The sequence below is a fragment of the Sinohyriopsis cumingii genome, chromosome 8, assembly GCF_028554795.1.
Source record: "Sinohyriopsis cumingii isolate HCF-2022 chromosome 8, ASM2855479v2, whole genome shotgun sequence".
Lineage (NCBI taxonomy): Eukaryota > Metazoa > Mollusca > Bivalvia > Unionida > Unionidae > Sinohyriopsis > Sinohyriopsis cumingii.
The window spans coordinates 3,223,309-3,247,529 of NC_142968.1; the positions used below are offsets into that span (position 1 = coordinate 3,223,309).

The 24,221-nt window shown below is 36.0% G+C and overlaps 1 protein-coding gene across 2 annotated transcripts in view; it reads left to right on the forward strand.

Annotated features, from left to right (window-relative positions):
- Window positions 1–260: 260 nt before the first annotated feature.
- Window positions 261–24,221, forward strand: part of LOC149792865 (uncharacterized) — a 61,594-nt gene continuing 37,633 nt past the window's right edge. The window contains exons 1-3 of one of the 2 annotated variants that reach the window (XM_089966649.1): window positions 284–384; window positions 2,358–2,570; window positions 3,161–4,260. In XM_089966649.1, coding sequence (XP_089822775.1) covers window positions 312–384; window positions 2,358–2,570; window positions 3,161–3,357 — 483 coding nt within the window. In that variant the 5' untranslated portion in view covers window positions 284–311 and the 3' untranslated portion in view covers window positions 3,358–4,260. Of the gene's footprint in view, window positions 385–2,357; window positions 2,571–3,160; window positions 4,261–24,221 lie in introns of those variants that run through there. The other variant, XM_089966651.1, reaches the window with a different exon arrangement.

A 24,221-nucleotide genomic window follows, 5' to 3' on the forward strand; every position in this document is an offset into this window, starting at 1 on the left:
ATAGTAGTTATGACTTTAAATAGGTTGTATAACTGCATTTCAGAAGCATAAGGTGGAAATTAGACACGATGACAAATAAGAAAATATTGCGTGCTGCCCACAATTACACATCAAAATTCTGTTCAAATTTTTGCAACTTTGAAATTCCCTTCCTATGAATACTTGTACATAAATCATGTAAATATTTATCTCGCTGATTAATCGGCTGTTCCTTAGAGAGAGAGAAAAAACCTATCTATATATAAAGCAGTTGGAAAAAGCTTTTATAAGTCTTCTATTAACTTGAGACCAAAGAAGTTGTGGTTTAGAAGATGGAGAGTTTCACGGTTCTCATTAACTTCATACTTGCAATGTTGTACACAACAGAGACCGCAGCGTTACCCAGTAAGTCTCTCTCTCTCTCTCATTTCCTATTGACATTCTCAGAGTAAATGAAATCTTCGATTTCTAGTGAATCCTATTAAAATTGAAAAGCGTATGAGGATTTTAGAACGTATTTCATGTTCAGATACCGTTGCTGCATAAATTGCATACCCTTTCATAATTCTAAGGAATTTTTGTACATTGATTGAATTTGAATACTTCAGGTTTCTACCATACACTACATTAATCTCTTTGTCTTGAGCACAAATTACACATTCCGCAAAGTACAAGTGAAATTTACAATGGTGCGAACTAAAAACGGAACGTGTGGGAAAATTGGCTAATTGAATTGCGCTGGTTTTTATGTTTGGCCTCCCCAATTACGTTTTTTAAACTATCGGAAAGTTGTTTGTAAATGAGGTAAATTATGCATTTCAGCATGACCTAAAACAGAAATTTCGAACCGACCTCTTGAGTTAGAAATGTTGCATACTGTGACTGGTCAAGTGAAATTTCCTTCCCCATTTTGGCAATGGGCAGTTAATGGATGATCTTGTGATACGGGTCGTTCTCTACCTTGACCTCTTCTACAGTAGATTCAAAATACTATTTTGGTCAATAAGGCTTTTAGATTTACCTGCCAGGTACTGTGTCACACATGTACTAGGGCCGACCAGCCACCTGTCATGTATTGGATTACCATCATCTGAAAAGAAAATATTACCTCTGTTATTGACAGGAATATGGACACAAACTGCCTCTTTTGTTACGTAACATCTCATGGATATGATATTGGCATTAATACAGCAATTAATATACTAATATAAAGCTTAATATAAATATACAACTTAGGGTGTCGTAAAAAGCAAAGCAATCACATTTTTAGATCTGTAATAAATGGGTTTGGCCTATGGAAAAGTGGCATCGTCTTATGTTCATTCCTAGGATGTGTAGACTCCTGTTTTAGAGTAAAGAACGGCTACTATCAGTATTGCCTAAACTGACATCAGTACGTGACCTGCGTTTATGGGATCATGTACATTACGCCATTCCCCAATGACCTTTTGTGGGATGACGAGGCCAAGAAATGTGTGTGGACATCAACAACGTGTGTTGCAAAGTCCATGTCGAGACGATTTCCGCTAGAGGTTGTAGCTCCAAAAGGAAGTTTTCTTTACTCGTTTTTTTTTTTCTTCTTCAGAGAACTTAAATACGTGTATTCCTATATGTTGATCTTGCTCAGCCTATCCAACCATGTATGGAATGACGTTGTTATGACGTTGTTATGACGTTGTTATGAAATTTGATTGGATATCCTTCGTGTATGCATCACCAGCAATGTGTACAAAGTCCAAACTGTAATATAAATCAGCAATACGTATCCTTTTATTTCTGATTTCCCTCGTGTTTCTTATTTCAATACAATGCACCTATACTTACATTAAAATGTGACAAAACAACTTTAGAAACGCTCGATTAACTGCGAGAATTAGTTTAATTTAATAATGTATTTAAATTTGTGTATGGGACGGTTAGGTTACACAGTAACAGTAAAAGTTGGGCAAGTTATATTGTGCAAGGATAATTCAATATGAAGTAGCATATGTTACTGTTTGCATACTTAATTAATTCGAACAAAGTTATCGAGATGTTTTCAGCAATATCCGTCTTGCTATATTAAATGCTTTTTCCCATGTGTAAGCAAGTACGATGTTGAAAAGTCCACTTAGACCTTGACTAAACCTTTAATACAAATTTACAGTATCTTTGTTTTCTCCCATGTAGTAAGAAAACAATCGGACTTGCTAATACTAAAGTTCACGTATATGTCGAGCGATGGCAGTCATTTTCAATGGTTAGGAAAACACGATTTGTATTCCTTAATCACATGCACATTGGAAGATTGTATTTCCTAATTGTTTACCACATCAGACAGTGCGGATAACGTTTATTATACACGAAAACAATTTATTTTCTTATATCCTCTTTCACAGGTTGTGTTAACTCATGCTTTGGAGTACTGAATGGAGACTATCAATACTGCCATAATTGTCACCAGTATGTGTCCTGTGCTTTCGGATTCGAATTCATAATGCCATGCCCTGATAACCTTGTCTGGGATGACGTCTTGAAGAAATGCCACTGGGTATCATCGACCTGTGAGCCAAAGTCACAAATATATACATCAGACATAGAATCCCGAAAAGGTACTTTCATTTTCTACTGAATATGTATTTAGATCATTTCTAGTATGAAAACAAAAACAAATACAACTCCAACCTCAAATGGCTAAGAAAGTTGAAATAGTGAGAACGGAAAGGAGAGTAGGATATGAATGTACTATGGAACTACAACTGATGTTATCTGTACTCAATTCACTATAAATCGGAGGTAATGTTATTATTGTCAGCAATTGGAAATTAAATCGAAAGTTCTGTTGTTTTCAATGATTATTTATATCTTGCAATGACGTTGCTGTGTCACGGGATATATTCTGTAAACTTGTAAGATCATTTATGTTAAGGGATAACAATTCCTATATAAATTAGTTTATAGTACATAGTCTGACAAGGTTTGTATCATCATGCGATTGGCAGATTTTTGCATTTAAGAACATCACTGCACTGACATTGCATCTGGGTAATCTCTAGAATCAGATAATACTGTCACATTGTTATCACTATCGAGATATGTGATAGCTTAACGCATGCGTTCTTATGTTCAAATAACATCTCGAAATTCGTATGAACTAGCTTCTTTATAGAGAAACATTACATCATGCTAAATGAATTTACAGGTTGTGTGAAATCATGTGATGATGTAAGAGATGGAAAATACCAGTACTGCCCAGACTGTCGCCAGTACGTTTCGTGCGTTCACGGGAACATGTACATCATTCCTTGCTCCTACGACAAACTCTGGGATGATAATGAGAAGAAATGCGTTCGGATATCCTTTACATGTGCGGCACTAGGACATGATAAACACGATTAGCTTTCGTTTCGTTTCTAAAGGTTTTGACGTTATTTTCGGATGGCATGAACCTTTTGTATTCGAGACAAATCTGCGTATCATTGTCTGTAAGCATAAACGTATTATCAAAAAGTACACAATAGTCATTCAATACTTTGACAATTTTTAAACTATTGTAGAATAAAATATACTTCTGATTTATTTCATATATGAAGAAATGTACTATCTCCATAACAGAGGTAAATGCGCATACTCATTAAAAATAGTGCATCAAATAAATCGGAATATCTTCTATTTATACGTTACACAAAATTAATAAGGATTAATAATGTAGTACATAATAAAATGTTTATTAAAATGGTTGACAAACATTTCAATTACGACGATTTTGAATTGTCTAGGATATATGGTGGCAGTCCTATGAATGACAAACATTAGGTCTGAAAGAAAACAAGTTGTCAGTGAGCATATAAATCAGGTGGTGTTCATACCTTTGCCAGTGATAGCATTGGTTAGACATTCCACAGGTATCCGCACATGTTTGAGTTTGAGTGACATGTAGCGAGACGTTATTTATATATTAAACAAATCTAGTTGAACTTGACAAGCACGCTCTTCTAACAGATAGATCAATGCTGTTAAGATCTGCAGTGCGTCTTATATGCAATTTTCCTGTCAATGTCAAATTATTAAATTACTTTAAAGTTTTGTGATAACGGTGACTTACATTAAAATAGATTAACATATACAAACATATTGGTGGAGGGCTGTATACGTACAAATGAATGAATGGATGAGTGAACATACGAATCATTCAACCAATGTACAGCTCTTTGAGCCTGTAGTTTGCAAAATATATGAAGTTCTTACACTATGCTGTTTACTCATTTCTGAAAATGAAGAATAAAGTTTGTGTTATGGCAATTGCTTACGTAAGTTATTGTATATACAAATATGCGATTGAAGGTAATTGTTCACGTTTACCATACTCGTAAAAACTATAATGTTTGGTTACTGTACTCTTTTTCCATACTCGTAAAGACTATAGTGTTTGGCAACGGTATACGTTTTCCATAACCGTAATATTTAATGTCCATTTAATACTGGCTGTGATAGCAATCCTTCAATTTTTCTCAGCAACCGGATGAAGGTTAAACAAAGAAAGACTTATACAAGAAGGAAATGAGTACCACGGTCCATATTGAAAGAGAACAGCCACTCAATATTTTGTCATTGATATTTACTCTCGTGCGTAATTCAAATGCCAGCACGCAAAGATATATCGATATATCTCGTTACTGGAAGAGGAAAATTTATACGTTACGAGGCTTTTGCTGTATCTAAAATTTACATTTGGTATTGAACAAATAATGTAAACAAATTTACGTTTACTGGGATTATGATTTCTTTGAATTTATTAGTAGCAAGTAAATGTTCGCAAGCAAGGAAAGCAAATCATTAGAAAAATAACGATATAATTATTCTAAAATGAGGACTAAAGTTTCTTAACTTATATAATTACTCACTGCATACAATATCAAAAGCACCTTATAAAGGTCCCAAGGCAAAAGTGAACATTACCATTATTAATACTGTTGGGCAGCTACTGAGGCCAAATGTACACCTCGTAACATGGCATTTATCCACTGCGTTTCTGAAACTAATAAAATCCGAGAGGAACAAATTCTAAATGAAACTAACACTAGTCCATATTGAGTAAGTAACATTTTGAGTGCGACACATTCTACAAAAGACCAACAGTAGTCCATACAAGGTCTTAAACATCTGAGACGAGCGCAGTATATATAAGAAAAACGCAAGCCCACAAAGGGTTAGAAACGTACGAGAGAAACACATTTTATATAAGAAAAACTCAAGCCCATAAAGGGTCAGAAACGTACGAGAGGAACACATTTTATATAGGAAACACTTCAGCCCATAATTGGTGAGAAACATCCAAGAGGAACACATTTTATATAAGAACAACTCCAGCCCATTATGGGTCAGAAACATCCGAGAAGAACACATTTTATATAAGAAACATTCCAGCCTATAATGGGTCACAAACGTCCGAGAGGAACATATTTTATGTAAGAAACGTTCTAGCCCATAATGGGTCAGAAACGTCCGAGAGGAACACATTTTATATAAGAAACGTTCCAGCCCCTAATGGGTGAGAAACATCCGAGAGGAATACATTCTATATAAGAACAACACTAGCCTACACCAAGTCAATAATATCCGAACGAAGCAGATTTTATACACAAATAAATGAAGCCTATAGAGGGTCACAAACATTCGAAAGGATTACATTCTAAATAAAATCTACAACAGCCTTTACTGGATCAGTTTTACATATCATAATAATGACATGTGCTTGAAAGAATATTAACGTCAGTAAAATTCATTTACTTGATAGTAACAACACAAAAATGATCAACCAAACACTAATAAATCCACGCAAAAAGAAATTGCTGAATTTGCAAATAGTATTTCCAGCGGTTAGTATCACTCTGCTTGTCCAGACCTATTTACCAGCGAAACGACTGACCAAAGAAACATACTTTTCTCATTTCTTTTTTGGAAATATCGTTATTATCAGTAACGTCTCATGCGATTTGCCATCAACTTACTATATATGATGAAGAACAAGACGTTGCGGCTTTTTAGATATTAACCTTTATTATTGTAAAAAAATGAATTTGACTAAAAGTGTTGATAAATCCGTTACTCCTTGATTCTTATCTCTCAACTAGCCATCATAAGTGAGTCATCTGTTTGTGTTGGCAATGAGTTTCTGTTCTTATGCAATGCTATTACGAGCTCTACGTACGTTATGCCTTCGCTTAAAACTCAAACACTGCTTGACAGGCCAAAGAGAGATAATCTTGCTACGCAGATTTCAACCGAGACGCTTAAGGTATACACATCCGCTAGGGAAATGGTATCTGTGGAACCATTATATTCTACGATAAAACGGGATAGTCGTATGAATGTAATGCAATCGTTTATGGATAACAACGAAAGTGTTACGAAATTAGCTTTATCTTCTTTGCCTTCCCAGCTTTAAACACTATAGCCCGTTATTAATGACGCTGTTAGTTGTTCAGTTTAATATTCCTTTTATAATTTACCCTGTCCTAAATTTTATAATTTACCCTGTCGTAAATTTTATAATTTGCCCTGTCCTAAATACCGTGCTAAAGGTTACGTTCAATATTATTTTTCAAAATGTATTTAATTATGAAAACAAAATTACAACCTAGATATTGCGATAAATGTGGTCGATTGATTTCCTATTGTTTACATTTGAGCTGATGGCATGGATTGAGGAAAGGTTTATCTCAGCAGGTAGCACGATTTCGCCTGGCAGTGTAGACGAAAATTGATTCTTGCATTTATAAGTGATCAGTTTTTATTTCAATATACTAGTTTTGCAATCTATGCGTATTTTTTTAAGTTTCATTGGCATGAAAAAGTAAGTTTGCTTCATTAATGGTGTACATAATATTCGTATATTTAAATTCTGAAGAGAAGCCAGTTTTAATATTTTAGCAATAGATTAAATTAACAATAAACCCTCTTATCTTTCTCTGGGGCTATGGAATTCACAGTCAAATTCCACAGCTTAGCGTATGTTTCTAATTCAGTCTCAATTAGCCTAACTGTTAAACGTGTTGAGTTGGTCACTATTGATATTTAGTATTCCCTGTAAACAGAAGTAAATTATTTAAACCGACTTGTGTTGGAAAGATTATCTGATCTGGGAGTGATTGCGATGTACATGTGTATGCCTCTTTATTCTCACAATATCTTTAAGTGATCCCGAGATCCACATTTGTTTAAATTCGACAACACACTTCAGTGCAAGATATAGGCAGTCATTGTACTGAAGATACATAGTTTTATCGTTTACTTTTAGTTTGTAGCCCACAGCCGATTCAGCGTAAAGTGCTTATTTGCACTGCGTTCTATTACTGCTGTTTTTATTAATGAAAGAAAACGGGGGGTGGTGGCTTATTTTACTTATCGTGTATAAGGTCTGACGCTATCATGTCTGGCGATAGAAAAAGATTAGTAGAAGCATATCGGACATTATTTAAATGTCCATCGATATTACTATTGAAAGCCTGACGGAACTAAAGTTATTCCTAACCAATTTCATAGATCGTAAAGCTATCAGGTACTCGTAGACGAGTGTTTGAGCTTTAACGTAAACATTCACCATTTATATCGACTGTGTTTTTGGCATTAACTAAAACTAATCCTCGAAAAAAAAGAAAAAAACATCCACCGTTATATCATTATCCAAGGATTCAAACGTGAAATGACCTGTTTATGAAGGAAGCAATTTTGACCATTTTACTGAGACAGAATAAATACTGAGATTTTGACACTGATTCCTTAACCTGACAATTCCAGTCGTAGTTATCGTTCAGGATATTATAGAATCAGTCACATATAAACTTGATTAATGGATTTAAACTTAATTGTGACGTTGTTGGAATTTGCATTATCGAGATGAAACATGTATATAGTAATACTATGGCTCTTCACCTAAACAATTGATTGACGTATAAGTAATTACCATGTGTTGGATGAAAAAGTACCTATAATTACCTATTTTACGTAGAAAATTGTGTATAAATATCCATGACAATAGGTTTCACCCTTAACATCAACTTAAATAGCAACTCCATGGTTATTCCTGCATACATACATTCATATGCACTTACTTTTCTAATCTCTCTTGTCAACATTTTAATTGTATCGCCATTGTATACTTATTTCGAAGAGATCGTTCTCCCATGTTACTAATTCAGGTTAAGGAAGTTTTTCGTCTATCGATCGGAATAAAATGCATAGTCAACTCCAAAGAAACAGAAAAGTTGTAACAAAATATTTAGGATAATGAAACAATATAAAACTGTCTGATAGACCAGCTTATCGAAAAGGAAACACCATACACAATACCATTTCAGAATGTTTCTATGTGGATTTATTTATATGGATTTAGGATTTATATATATGGATGTATCTTTATGGATTTATATGGATTTATTTATATGATTTATTTATATGGAGTTTGTTATGGATTTTGTTATAGATGTCATATTATGCACAACGTCATCAAAATCCTTTACATTATCGCTCAGACACAATCTTTTTCCTGAAAGTAGTGATAATATTTTTCACGTCTTGAAACAAAAATATTATAGCTTATTGATCAGTAGGGTAGGCTTTGAAGCACAATTACTATATTAGTATCCGTCATTTTGGCATTGTTGGCCATTTTAACCTTTCATTTCTGGGCCTATAGCCTAACTTACAAAGGGACTTAATCTTTATTTGTGTTATAGTCTTGCAGTCAGCCCCCACCCCCATGATCTGCTAATCAAATTAGATCATGGAGCATGTCAGTGGTATATAATAATAATAATAATGAGAACTTTGTGTAGCGCCTAATCTTTAGAAGCTCTAAGAGTTTTACAAAATTAGACAACACCCATAACATACAAAACATATAATGATATGATTACAAAAACACACACCATGAAATTAGAAAACATAAAATACATGCTGAGAATATTTTAAGTAGGAAACGTTATTAGGCCTTTAAGTTTGTTCTTACAGTCGAAATAAGTAGGTTTTGAGAGCCCACTTGAATGTGATCAATGTGTCTTTTTGTCTAAGTTCAGTAGGCAATTCATTCCACGTTGCTGGGCCCTGGTATGCAAAAGAACGATGTCTACATGACTTTGTTTTCATAGTGGGAATAATGAGTATACGATTGTCAGAAGAGGAGCGTAAGTATCTTGCTGGTGTATACACATGGATAAGGTCGGATAGGTATGTAGGACTAGAGTCCGACAGTGAAACGTTGCACAGAGAACAAATTTTGTGTTTGATTCTGGCTCGAATGCATAGCCAGTGTAGGGTACAGAGCAGCGGGGAGATGTTATCTGACAATGGTACTCTAAGTATGATCCGAGCAGCTGTGTTATGAACTTTTTGAAGTTTCTGGAGCAGATATTGAGATGAACCAGACATAACTGAGTTACAATAGTCCAGTCTTGAAAGTACTAATGAACACACAAGTGTTTTAGTGTCATCAACTGAAAGATATTTTCGAACTGAGCTGATGCGTCTCAGCTCAACATTAGCATGTTCATGACATGTTGGTGCAATGTGAGAGTACTGTCCAGAGTAACACCTAGGTTTCGTACTGATTGTGTGAATTTAATGTTGGTGTTGCTGATATTTATTTTTTGAGGTAAAGATTGTGAATGAGAAAGTGTTTTTGTTGTGATCAGAATGGCCTCAGTTTTGTTATCATTCATCTGCAGCTTGTTACATGTCATCGATGATTTCACCTCAGACATGCACCTCTCTACACCTTGGATGATGGCATCAATTTCAGTTGGGTGCTAGATTTGTATATTTGGGTGTCATCAGCGTACAATTGGTGAGACACTGGATGATGATCTATGACACTTGAGAGCGACTGAGTGTATAGAATTAAGAGAACAGGTCCAAGAGCATAACCCTGTGGAACACACAACATAGATCAACTGGGCTGGAGTGTATTCCATTTGCAGATACAATTTGTGTCCTGTTGACCAAGTAGGACTTGAACCACAGTAAGGCTGTATCATGAATGCCAAATACATGCTGGAGACGGTGAAGTAATATATCATGGTCTATTGTGTCAAATGCTGCAGACAAATCAAGGAGGGTGACGACTGTAATCTGTTCGCTATCCAACGGAGAGAGAATGTCATTAACTATGTTTAGAAGAGTAGTTTCATTACTGTGGCAAGAGCGATATGCAGATTGTACATTGTTAAAAAAATTGTTTGAATTCAAATGAGATACAATCTGGAATAGAACAATCTTTTCTAATTCCCCGGATGAGAGAGAGGTATTAATAACATCATTTAGTGAAGGCATTACTGGATTTAAGCACTCATGCAGCAGTGATATTGAAATTGGATGAAGTTCACGTGACTTTGGTGAACTCTTCATCAGAATTTTACTTACGAAATGCTGCAAATGGCTGCCGCTCCAATTCTGTATCCCAACTGTATGGTGACGACGAGTCAATTGAAATTGTGGTGTCAAGCTTGTCTCTAATGGTTTGTACTTTGTCACGGAAGAAATTTGCAAACATGTCCGGAAGGTCGACTGGAGAGAAGTAGTTGGAAGTGTATATTTGTTCCTTGGCATTAGCTTCTTAGTGATCTCGAAGAGCTCTTTGCAGCTGGAACTTTCCATGATCTTAGTAGTGTAGTTGGCTGATTTCGCTGCGTGGACTACATTTGTGACATTCTTCTTAGCGGCTTCATAGATTTGCTTATGAATAGTGAGTCTGGTGGAAAGCCAAAGCCTTTCAGCTTTACGGCGGTCTCTTTTAGCAGTGCGAAGCTGGTCACTAATACAGCTATACCACGGAAAACACTTTTGAATTGATACTCTGCACTTGGTTGCTGAGGCATGTTTGTTGAGCAATGAACGCAAGCAGTTATCGAGTTGTTCTGCTGTAGGAGGTAAGCAAATTTTTAGGTTTGCTTGGATGTCGTGCATTAGTTTGGTTCTATTTATCGTACGGAGGTTTCTCTTGGTAGCAAATAAAGGTGGCGGGTTAGGGACTGATACGTCAAGATGGCATATAATGCAGAGGTGATTTGATGCAAGGTCATTGGATACCAGGGAGGTAGAATTTTATCATCAGGTCGATGAAGAATCCAGTCTAAACTGTGACCATGTTTATGGGTGGGATGGTGAACTGACTGTTTCAGGTTGAAAACATTAATGGAATGTATGAGTTTTGATGTGTTTGGGTTTCCGAGAAAGTGAACTTTTCAATCTCCAAGAATAATCAGTTGCCATCTATTGAATTTTTATAGTCCAGGAGATTCGGAAACTGCTCCAAAAAGAGAGATTCAGCCAGCTTTTTTTTTCTACTAGGAGGAGGGCGATATAGGCAGACAAAATGGACATACTTCCCTTTAGGGTTCATTTTTATATTGGTTGTGTAATATTTAAAAGAAAGACATGACAAATGCAAGTAATAAATCAGTTGTTGGAAAATTAACTCTACAAAATGTCAGTAAAGGCTGAATAACCTTAGTCGTAATTCTCACAGTGGGGCATCTAAAAACACGCATATTAATCGGCTTGGCAGAAGGCCCAATGACCGTCATCATTTTAAACAGGTGATTAATTTCAGCTCAAGTCGTCTGTTGCCTAACTTCCGTGTTTTACACAATCAATTTCGCAACGTGAGTGATCAATCTTTAGTGGTCATGCATTATGTTCCATTTGTAGGAGATATTTGAGCACGACACATTTTCCAGGTATAACAGGATTGGGAACCTGACACTGACTAATGGGAGACATAAAATCATAAGTATGCAACAAATTTTGGCAGATGTTCGGAAATGGTTTCAAAATAATAAGTAAGCTCACAGCAGTCCACCCTGTTTCTATAAAGAACAAACATTATTCAGATAGATCGATAAGTACTTACCGTTTGATTTGCTCAAGGAATAATTCATGAGTTACATTAAGAATGTTTTCAGAAGATTATCTAAGCTTTGATACTATTCAATTGATGAGTTTAATAGTTAGCGAATTGATTAAGTAAATAGCAGTGGCGTTTCTTTGCATCTCGCTACGTCATCGTCGTAAACTGCTCGTGTTCAAACCAGCATTATCAACACCAGTACGTACTGATGAGGGGCCCCGAGTGGCCGAGTGGTCTAAAGCGCTCGCCGTTACGGATCACTGCCATCTCACCTCTGTCTTCGTGAGTTCGAGTCCAGCCTCGGCTAACGTTGGTACGTGAGAAAGCCTGTCAGTAGCTTCTCGTGGGTCGTTGGTTCTTCCCTGGGTTTTCCAGGGTTCTTCCTCGACCAATTATACTGGCCGCCCTGTATAGCCTATCTTGTGCTGAAAATGGCGTTAAACCCTACAACAACAACAACAACGTACTGATGATGCACATTAGTAGGATAGTATCTCGTTTTCTTTTATAAATATAATCGGATGTATGAGAATTGAGTTACAATTAAATACGAGGCAGGAGACATTTTGTTAATAAAAAAATGTGTTAAAATCGAATGAATATCTTTAAAAGATGAAAAAATAAAAATAGAAAAGAAGAGAAAGCAATATGTGTGTAGATGTTTTAATAACTCACGTTAGTATGTAATGTTATAGATGTTTTTGTCTTAACGCTAACTTCCATATATAGCGTTTCAAAAGAGTCATGCATATTATGCATTGTTCTAAGGCTCAAATTGGGATCAGTAGAAAGTAATGTGATGCAAAACATACCAGGCAACACAAAATAATTGCAAGACAAAGCTTGAAAATAATAATAATAATAATAATAATAATAATAATAATAATAATGATTAATAATTAATAACACACAACATTATTTCAGAAAATACAAATAATCAAAATATAGTCGACCAGTGTTGTTAAATGTTATGGACGATGCCTATATTTTTGCATAGACCCAGCTCATTTTATATATTTCATTACAGATCTTTGTTGCTGTTTCAGAATAGATCCAGGCCCACCCAGCTGTTTCTACATAGACCTAGATCTTTCGAACTTTTCTTTCTACCAATCGATCAAATTAGCCTTGACAAGTATTGATTATATCAATTGTCGATCGAGTTGCATTTATTGGAATGTTTGGTTAATTAATTCCATCTATGATAACATATGTTCAGATTATTCTTCGAAGTTGAAACATACTATTTTCAGTTCTCTTCATTCATCTTTTGATCGAATCCTTGTAACAAGCATATCATTGCAATGGACGATAACGTCCATTTTTGTTTCGGTGATCTATTTCCGGTGTAATCTGATACACAACAAAGGGAAATAATTAAAGCTGCAGTTATTGTTCATGAGTATAGTGTGTATTATCAACATCAGCCTTTCAAACATGTAAGGTAATGTCAGCAAGAGTCCAATCATTTATCTTATATTAGCTTGAAAAAAGACATATTTAGAGCTCCTTGGGGACATATATTTTTATTAATAAATTACCTTTGTGCTTTTGTGTGTGTTTTTGAATTTTTATTTAGACTTAACAATTTTAGTCATATCACTACGATGGCTGCAGTGCGACATCTTATGGTGATGTCTAGCAAAGGGGCATCACGCCGCTGCCATATAGTATCATGTCACACCCAGTAATATTATCCAGACATGAGGTCGACCAGTGCCTAACACAAACCTCAATACTGAGACACAAGCCAGGCAGATGCAAGTACCATTTTTAAGACTTGTAATGACTCGGCCATGGTTCGAACCCGCGAACTGAAATGAGGACAGTGGACCAATCCAGCGACTATTTTCGTCGCATATAGATGGCTATTTAAAACAAAACAATATACCAATGGATGAGTAAGAATTTAACATTTGATATTTTTTACTTAAAAAGTGCATGGTTTAACTTGAGACTGTTTACTGAAACGTATGCAAGATTTGATACAAATTAACTGTTGAGTTAAATGTATAATTAAAGGATTGAAAATATTTACAAGCAGCGAAGTCGTTACTTTCTACCTTAAAACAACAACGCGTTTAGCTGGTCATGTTTGACGCAGCACTATGCAGGCATACCTGTTCGCTTTACCAGCATTTCTTTTTCCTTTATATGTTTACTCAGATATATGGAAATGGAGATAAAATGAAACACGAGACAGGAAGGATCGTTAACATTTTTTTAATATAAAAAACAAGATAAAATAGAAAGAATAACTTTAAATTAGATGAAATAATAAAAATAAAACACGATATGTTTGTTGATGTTTCTATATCACATTATTACTTAAATGGCGTTGTCTTAAAATTACAAACATGGCGTTGTCTTAAAACTTATACTCATGGCCTTGTCATAACACTTATACTCATGCGTTCGATTAACACTTATACTCATGGTGTTGTCTTAACACTTATACTCATGGTGTTGTCTTAACACTTATACTCATGCGTTCGATTAACACTTACACTCATGGCGTTGTCTTAACAATTATACTTACGACGTTGTCTTAACAAATATACTCATGGCGTTTCCTTAACAATTATACTCATAGCGTTGTCTTAACACTTATACTCATGGCGTTGTCTTAACACTTATACTCATGGAGTTCTCTTAACACTTATACTCATGGAGTTGTCTTAACACTAATACTCATGGAGTTGTCTTAACATTAATACTCATGGAGTTGTCTTAACAGGTATACTCATAGCGTTGTTTTAACACTTATACACATGGACTTAACTTAACATTTATACTCATGGCCTAGTCTGAACACTTATATTCAGGCGTTTTCTTAACACTTATACTCATGACGTTTTCTTAACAGATACTCATGGCGTTTTTCTTAACACTTATACTCAAGGCGTTGACATAAGACTTATACTCATGGGGATGTCTTAACACCTATACTTACGGCGTTGTCCTAACTATTATGCTCATGGCGTTGTCTTAACACTTATGCTTCCGGCGTTGTATTAACACTTATACTCATGGCGTTTTCTGAACACTTATAATCATGGCGTTGTCTTAACACATACTCATGGCTTTGTCTTAACAGGTATACTTACGACGTTTTCTTAACAATTATACCCATGGCGTTTTCTTAACACTTATACTCATGGAGTTCTCTTAACACTTATACTCATGGAGTTGTCTTAACACTAATACTCATGGAGTTGTCTTAACATTTATACTCATGGAGTTGTCTTAACAGGTATACTCATAGCGCTGTCTTAACACTTATACACATGGACTTAACTTAACATTTATACTCATGGCCTAGTCTGAACACTTATATTCAGGCGTTTTCTTAACACTTATACTCATGACGTTTTCTTAACAGATACTCATGGCGTTTTTCTTAACACTTATACTCAAGGCGTTGACATAAGACTTATACTCATGGGGTTGTCTTAACACCTATACTTACGGCGTTGTCCTAACTATTATGCTCATGGCGTTGTCTTAACACTTATGCTTCCGGCGTTGTATTAACACTTATACTCATGGCGTTTTCTGAACACTTATAATCATGGCGTTGTCTTAACACATACTCATGGCTTTGTCTTAACAGGTATACTTACGACGTTGTCTTAACAATTATACCCATGGCGTTTTCTTAACACTTATACTCATAGCTATATCTTAACACTATACTCAAAGCGTTGTCTTAACACTTATACTCATGGCGTTGTCTTAACACTTATACTCATGGCGTTGTCTTAACACTTATACTCATAGTGTTGTCTTAGCACTTGTACTCGAAGCGTTGACATAACGCTTATGCTCATTGAGTTGTCTTAACACTTATACTCAAGGCGTTGTCTTAACACTTATACTCATGGAGTTGTCTTAACATTTATAATCATGGCGTTGTCTTAACACTTATACTCATGGCCTTGACTAAACACTTATACTCATGACGTAGTCTGAACATTTATATTCAGGCGTTCTCTTAACACTTACACTCATGTCGTTTTCTTAACACTTATACTCATGGCGTTGTCTTAACACTTATACTCATGGCGTTGTCTTAACACTTATACTCATGGCCTTGACTAAACACTTATACTCATGACGTAGTCTGAACATTTATATTCAGGCGTTCTCTTAACACTTACACTCATGGCGTTTTCTTAACACTTATACTCATGGCGTTTTATTAACACTTATACTCGAAGCTTCGACATAACAATTATACTCATAGCGTTTTCTTAACACTTATACTCGTTGAGTTGTCTTAACACATACTCATTGCTTTCTCTTTACACTTATGCTTACGGCGTTGTCTTAACACATACTCATGGCGTTTTCATAACACTTATACTCATGGCTTTTTTAAAGCACTTAGACTCACGGCGTTGTCTTAACACTTATACTCATAGCATTGTCTTCGCTACTATATTCAGGCGTTTTCTTAACACTTTTACACATGGAGTCTTCTTAACACATACTCATGGCGTTGTCTTAACACTTATACTCATGGCGGTGTCATAACATTTATACTCAAGGCGAATATTTAACACTTATACTGATGGCGGCGTCTTAACACTTACACTCATGGCGTTGTCTTCTCTAAACTCTTATACTCATGACGTTGTCATAACACTTATACCCATAGCGTTGTCATAACACTTATTATCATGGCCTTGTCTTAACACTTCTACTCATAGCGTTGTCTTAACACTTATACTGAAGGTGTAGTCCTAACACTTATACCCATGACATTGTCTTGTCATAACACTTATACTCATGGCGTTGTCTTAACACTTATAATCATGGCGTTGTCTTAACACTTATACTCATGGCTTTTTCTAAACACTTACACTCACGGCATTGTCTAAACACTTATACTCAAAGCGTTGTCTTGGCTCCTATATTAAGGCGTTTTCCTAACACTTTTACTCATGGAGACTTCTTAACACATACTCATGGCGTTGTCTTAACACTTATACCTATGGCGGTGTCATAACACTTATACTCAAGGCGTAGTCTTAACACTTACACTCATGGCGTTGTCTTAACACTTATACTCATGCCGTTATCATAACACTTATACTCAAGGCGTAGTCTTAACACTTATACTCATGGCGTTGCTTGACTTAACACATACTCATCGCGTTGTCTTGTCTTAACACTTATACTCAAGGCCTGGTATTAACACTTATACTCATGGCGTTGTCTTGTCTTAACACTTACACTCATGGCGTTGTCTTAACACTTATTCTCATGGATTTGTCTTAACACTTATACTCAAGGCGTAGTCTTAACACTTACACTCATGGCGTTGTCTTGTCTTAACTCGTATACTCATGGCGTTGTCATAAAACTTATACTCATGGCGTTGTCTTAACACTTATACTCATGGCTTTTTCTAAACACTTACACTCACGGCGTTGTCTTAACACTTATACTCATAGCGTAGTCTTGGCTCCTATATTCAGGCGTTTTCTTAACATTTTTACTCATGGCGTTGGCTTTACACATACTCATGGCGTTGTCTTAAAACTTATACTCATGGCGTTTTCTTAACACTTATACTCATGGCGTTGTCTTAACACATACTCATGGCGTTTTCTTAACGTTTATACTTACGGCGTTGTCTTAACACTTATACTCATGGCGTTTCCTTAATACTTATTCTCATAGCTGTATCTTAACACTATACTCAAGGCGTTGTCTTAACATATATACTTATGGCTTTATCTTAGCACTTATACCCGAAGCGTTGACATAGCACTTATACTCATAGCGTTTTCTTAACACTTATACTCATGGCGTTATCTTAACACATACTCATGGCGTTTTCTTAACGTTTATACTTACGGCGTTGTCTTAACACTTATACTCATGGCGTTTCCTTAATACTTATCCTCATAGCTATATCTTAACACTATACTCAAGGCGTTGTCTTAACATATATACTTATGGCTTTATCTTAGCACTTATACCCGAAGCGTTGACATAGCACTTATACTCATAGCGTTTTCTTAACACTTTTACTCATTGAGTTGCCTTAACACATACTCATTGAGTTGCCTTAACACATACTCATTGCTTTGTCTTGACACTTATACTCATGGAGTTTTCTTAACACTTATACTCCTGGCGTTTTCTTAACACTGATACTCATGGAGTTGTCTTAACACATTCTCATAGCGATGTCATGCTCATGGCGTTTTATTCACACTTATACTCATAGCGTTAGCTTAACACTTATACTCGAGGCGTTGACATAACACTTATGCTCATTGAGTTGTCTTAACGCACACTCATTGCGTTGTCTTAACACTTATACTCAAGGCGGTGTCTCAACACTTATACTCATGGAGTTGTCATAAGATTTATACTCATGGCGTTGTCTTAGCACTTATACTCATGGCCTTGACTAAATGCTTATACTGATGGCGTAGTCTGAACACTTATATTCAGGCGTTTTCTTAACATTTATACTCATGGCGTTTTCTTCACACTTATACTCATGGCGTTGTCTTGACACATGATCATGGCGTTTTCTTAACATTTATACTTACGGCGTTGTCTTAACACTTATACTCATGGCGTTTTCTTAACACTTATTCTCATAGCTGTATCTTAACACAATGCTCAAAGCGTTGTCTTAACGTATATACCTATGGTTTTATCTTAGCACTTATACTCGAAGCGTTTACATCACACTTAACTCATAGCATTTTCTTAACACTTATACTCGTTGAGTTGTCTTAACACATACTCATTGCTTTCTCTTAACACTTATATCTACGGCTTTGTCTTAACACTTATACTCAAGGCGTTATCCTAACACTTATACTCATATCGTTATCGTAACACTTATAGTCATAGCGTTGTCTTAACACTTATACTCATGCCTTTTTCTAAACACTTACACTCACGGCGTTGTCTTAACACTTATACTCATAGCGTTGTCCTGGCTGCTATATTCAGTCGTTTTCTTAACACTTTTACTCATGTAGTCTTCTTAACACATACTCATGGCGTTGTCTTAAGGCTTATACTCATGGCGGTGTCATAAAACTTATACTCAAGGCGTAGTCTTAACACTTATACTCATGGCGTTGTCTTAAGACTTATACTCATGGCGTTGTCTTGTCTTAACACTTTTACTCATGGCGTTGTCATAACATTTATACTCATGGTGTTGTCTTAACGCTTGTTCTCATGGCCTTGTCTTAAGACTTATACTCATAGCGTTGTCTTGTCTTAACACTTATAGTCATGGCGTTGTCTTGACACTTATACTCATGGAGTTGTCATAACACTTATATGCATGGCGTTGTCATAACACTTATACTCAAGGCGTAGTCTTAACACTTATACTCATGGCGCTGTCTTAATACTTATACTCACAGCGTTCTCTTGGCTCAATTATTCAGGCGTTTTCTTAACACTTTTACTCATGGAGTCTTCTTAACACATACTCATGGCGTTTTCTTAACACTTATACTCATGGCGGTGTCATAACACTTATACTCAAGGCGTAATCTTAACACTTACACTCATGGCGTTGTCTTGAGACTTATACTCATGGCGTAGTCATAACACTTATACTGAAGGCGTAATCTTAACACTTATACTCATGGCGTAGTATTATCTTAACACTTATACTCATTGCGTTGTCATAACAATTATACTCATGGCGTTGTCTTAACACTTATTCTCATGGCCTTGTCTTAACACTTATACTCATTCCGTTGCCTTGTCTTAACGCTTAAACTCATGGCGATGACATAACACTTATACTCATGGCGTTGTCATGACACTTATATTCACGGAGTTGTCTTGTCGTAACACTTATACTCATGGCGTTGTCATAACACTTATACTCATGGCGCTGTCTTAATACTTATAATCATGGCGTTGTCTTAACACTTACACTCATAGCGTTGTCTTGGCTCATATATTCAGGCGTTTTCCTAACACTTTTACTCATGGAGTCTTCTTAACACATACTCATGGCGTTTTCTTAACACTTAGACTCATGGCGTTGTCTTAACACTTATACTCATGGCGTGGTCACAACACTTATACTCAAGGCGTAATCTTAACACTTATACTCATGGCATTGCATTCTCTTAACACTTATATTCATGGCGTTGTCATAACAATTATTCTCATGGCCTTGTCTTAACACTTATACTCATAGCGTTGTCATAACACTTATACTCATGGCGTTGTCTTAACACTCATAATCATGGCGTTGTCTTAACACTCATACTCATGGCGGTGTCATAACACTTATACCCATGGCCTTGTCTTGACACTTATACTCATGGCGGTGTCATAACACTTATATTCATGGCGGTGTCATAACACTTATACTCATGGCGTTGTCATAACACTTTTACTCAAGGCGTAGTCTTAGCACTTATTCTCATGGCGTTGTCTTGTCTTAAGACTTATACACATGGCGTTGTCTTAACACTTATAACCATTGCGTTGTCTTAACACTTATACTCATGGCTTTTTCTAAACACTTACACTCACGACGTCGTCTTAACACTTATACTGATAGCGTTGTCTTGGCTCCTATATTCAGGCGTTTTCATAACACTTTTACTCATGGAGTCTTCTTAACACATACTCATGGCGTTTTCTTAACACATACTCATGACGGTGTCATAAAACTTATGCTCAAGGCGTTGTCTTAACACTTATACTCATGGCGTTGTCTTAACACTTATATTCATGGTGTTGTCTTGTCTTAACACTTTTACTCATGGCGTTGTCATAACACTTATACTCATGGTGTTGTCTTAACACTTGTACTCATGGCCTTGTCTTAAGACTTATATTCATAGCGTTGTCTTAACACTTATACTCATGGCGTTGTCTTAACACTTATAGTCATAGCGTTGTCATAACACTTATACTCATGGCGTTGTCATAACACTTATACTCAAGGCGTAGTCTTAACACTTATATTTATGGCCTTGTCTTGTCGTGACACTTATACTCATGCCGTTGTCATAACACTTATACTCATGGCGCTGTCTTAATACTTATAATCATGGCGTTGTCTTAACACTTATACTCATAGTGTTGTCTTGGCTCATATATTCAGGCGTTTTCTTAACACTTTTACTCATGGAGTCTTCCTAACACATACTCATGGCGTTCTCTTAACACTTATACTCATGGCGGCGTCATAACATTTATACTCAAGGCGTATTCTTAACACTTACACTCATGGCGTTGTCTTAAGACTTATACTCATGGCGTAGTCATAACACTTATACTCAAGGCGTAATCTTAACACTTATCCTCATGGCGTTGTCTTGTCGTAACACTTAAACTCATGGCGTTGTCATAACACTTATACTCATGGCGCTGTCTTAACACTTATTCTCATGGCCTTGCTTAACACTTATCCTCACGGCGTTGTCTTGTCGTAACACTTAAACTCATGCCGTTGTCATAACACTTATACTCATGGCGCTGTCTTAATACTTATAATCATGGCGTTGTCTTAACACTTATACTCATAGCGTTGTCTTGGCTCATATATTCAGGTGTTTTCTTAACACTTTTACTCATTTAGTCTTCTTAACACATACTCATGGCGTTTTCTTAACACTTATACTCATGGCGGTGTCATAACACTTATACTCAAGGCGTATTCGTAACACTTAGACTCATGGCGTTGTCTTACCACTTATACTCATGGCGTAGTCATAACACTTATACTCAAGGCCTAATCTTAACATTTATACTCATGGCGTTGTATTCTCTTAACACTTACTCATGGCGTTGTCTTAACACTTATTCTCATGGCCTTGTCTTAACACTTATACTCATGGCGTTGTCATAACACTTATACTCATGGCGTTGTCTTAACACTCATACTCATGGCGGTGTCATAACACTTATACTCATGGCGTTGTCATAACACTTATACTCAAGGCGTATTCTTAGCACTTATTCTCATGGCGTTGTCTTGTCTTAAAACTTATACTCATGGCTTTGTCTTAACACATATAATCATTGCGTTGTCTTAACACTTATACTCATGGCTTTCTCTAAACACTTACACTCACGGCGTTGTCTTAACACTTATACTGATAGCGTTGTCTTGGCTCCTATATTCAGGCGTTTTCTTAACACTTTTACTCATGGAGACTTCTTAACACATACTCATGGCGTTGTCTTAAAACTTATACTCATGGCGGTGTAATGACATTTATACTCAAGGCGTTGTCTCAACACTTATACTCATGGCGTTGTCTTAACACTTATACTCATGGCGTTGTCATAACACTTATAATCTAGGCGTTGTCTTAACACTTATACTCAAGGCGTTGTCTTAACACTTATATTCATGGGATGTCTTAACACTTATACTCATGGCATTTTCTTTACACTTATACTCAAGGCGTTGTCTTAACACTTATACTCGTGGCGTTGTCTTAACACTTATACTCGTGGCGTTGTCTTAACACTTATACTCGTGGCGTTGTCTTAACACTTATATTCATGGCGTTTTCTTAACAATTATATTCATGGCGTTTTATTCAAAATTATACTCATGACATTGTCTTAACAATTATACTCATGGCATTGTCTTAACGCTTATACTCATGACGTTGTCTTAACACTTATACTCCTGACGTATCTTACACTTATGGCGTTGTCTTAACACTTATACTCATGGCGTTTTCTTAACAATTATACTCATACCGTTGTCTTAGCACTTATACGCATAATGTTGTCTTAGCACTTATACTCATTGACTCGATCACGTTTTTAACATGTTATGGAAGTCGCTTAATTTTTCACACAGACCCATATCTTTCTAGCTATTCCTACATAGAACCAGATCGTTTTAGCTATGTCAACATAGAAACAGATTTTTCTTCATATTTCAACATAGACCAAGTTCATGATAGCTATTTCGAAATAGAAAGGATCTTTTAAGCTATTTCAACATAGAACCAGATATTTCTAGCTATTTCAACATAGACCCAGCTCTTTCTAGCTATTTCTACCTAGACCCAAATCTTTCTTGCTATTTCAACATACAGCCAAATGTTATTTGCGAGTTTTATACAGACCCAGATCTTACTAGCTGTTTCAACACAGACCCAGATCTTTCTACCTGTTGCAACATAGACCTTATCTTTTTTCTGTTTCTAGCTGTTGAAATATAGACCCATATGTTTCTAGCTATTTCAACATAGACCCAGTGGGGTTTTTTTTCATGTTATTTCTGCCTAGATTCAAACCACTCCAGTGGCCTAAATGGTTAAAGCGTCCGTCTGGGATGCGGGAGGTTGCAGGTTCGAAACATAGCCGAGTCATACCAAAGACAAAAATTGGCACTAGCAGCGGTCTCGCTTGGCGCTCAGCATTAAGTGGTTAGTGTTAGTACTGGTCGACCTGGTGTCGGGATAATATGACTGGGTTGGACATCGTGCTACATGTCTGCGGCATGATGCCCCAGTGCTAGACATCACTATAAACTCTCACGCTGCACACATCGCAGCGATATAACTGAAACATTTGTAATGTTACTTTAAAAATCCAAATCGCACACACATATACACGCACACACACATTTTTAGCTATTTTAACATAAACCCTGATCTTTCTTACTGTTTCTACATAGACCGTGATCTTTCTAGTTATTTCTACATAGACAAAAATCTCTCTAGCTGTTTATTGTGAAAATAAGTAACATTCATTTGAAATACTGAAACAGTACATTTTTAGATTTTCTCTCAATTTATCGGTTGTATTATTCTTTCATTATGTATGCAAAGCTTTGATTTTATCAGTTGCTTATTGAGTTACATTTGTTGGAATGTTTGGCTTAATCGTTCTTTCAATGATAAAATATTTGCAGATCTTTTTGGAGAATTGAAAAAAGATATTGTTTACAAATTCTTCGCATTAATCTTTTGATGTCTTCCGCATATCAAGTATGTCGTTGAAGTAGACGATAGCATCCATTTTCGTCTATGCCATCTATTTTTGGGGTAACCTGATACAAAACAATGAGAACATATGTAAAAGATGGAGAATTTTTCATGACGAAAGTATGTATTATGAACATCAGCCATTTCAACCATATGACGTCATGTCAGGAAGAATCCAATCATTTGCTCTTACATTAGCTTAAAAAAAGACATTTAGAGCCCCTTGATGACAGGTATTTTTACTGTTAAATTACTTAAAACGCGCTCGCGTGTGTGTTTTTGTGTGTGATTTTGAATTTTCATTTAGACTTAACAATTTTAGTCATATCTCTACGATGCCTGCAGTGCGACATTTTCTAGTGATGTCTGTCAAACGGGCATCACGC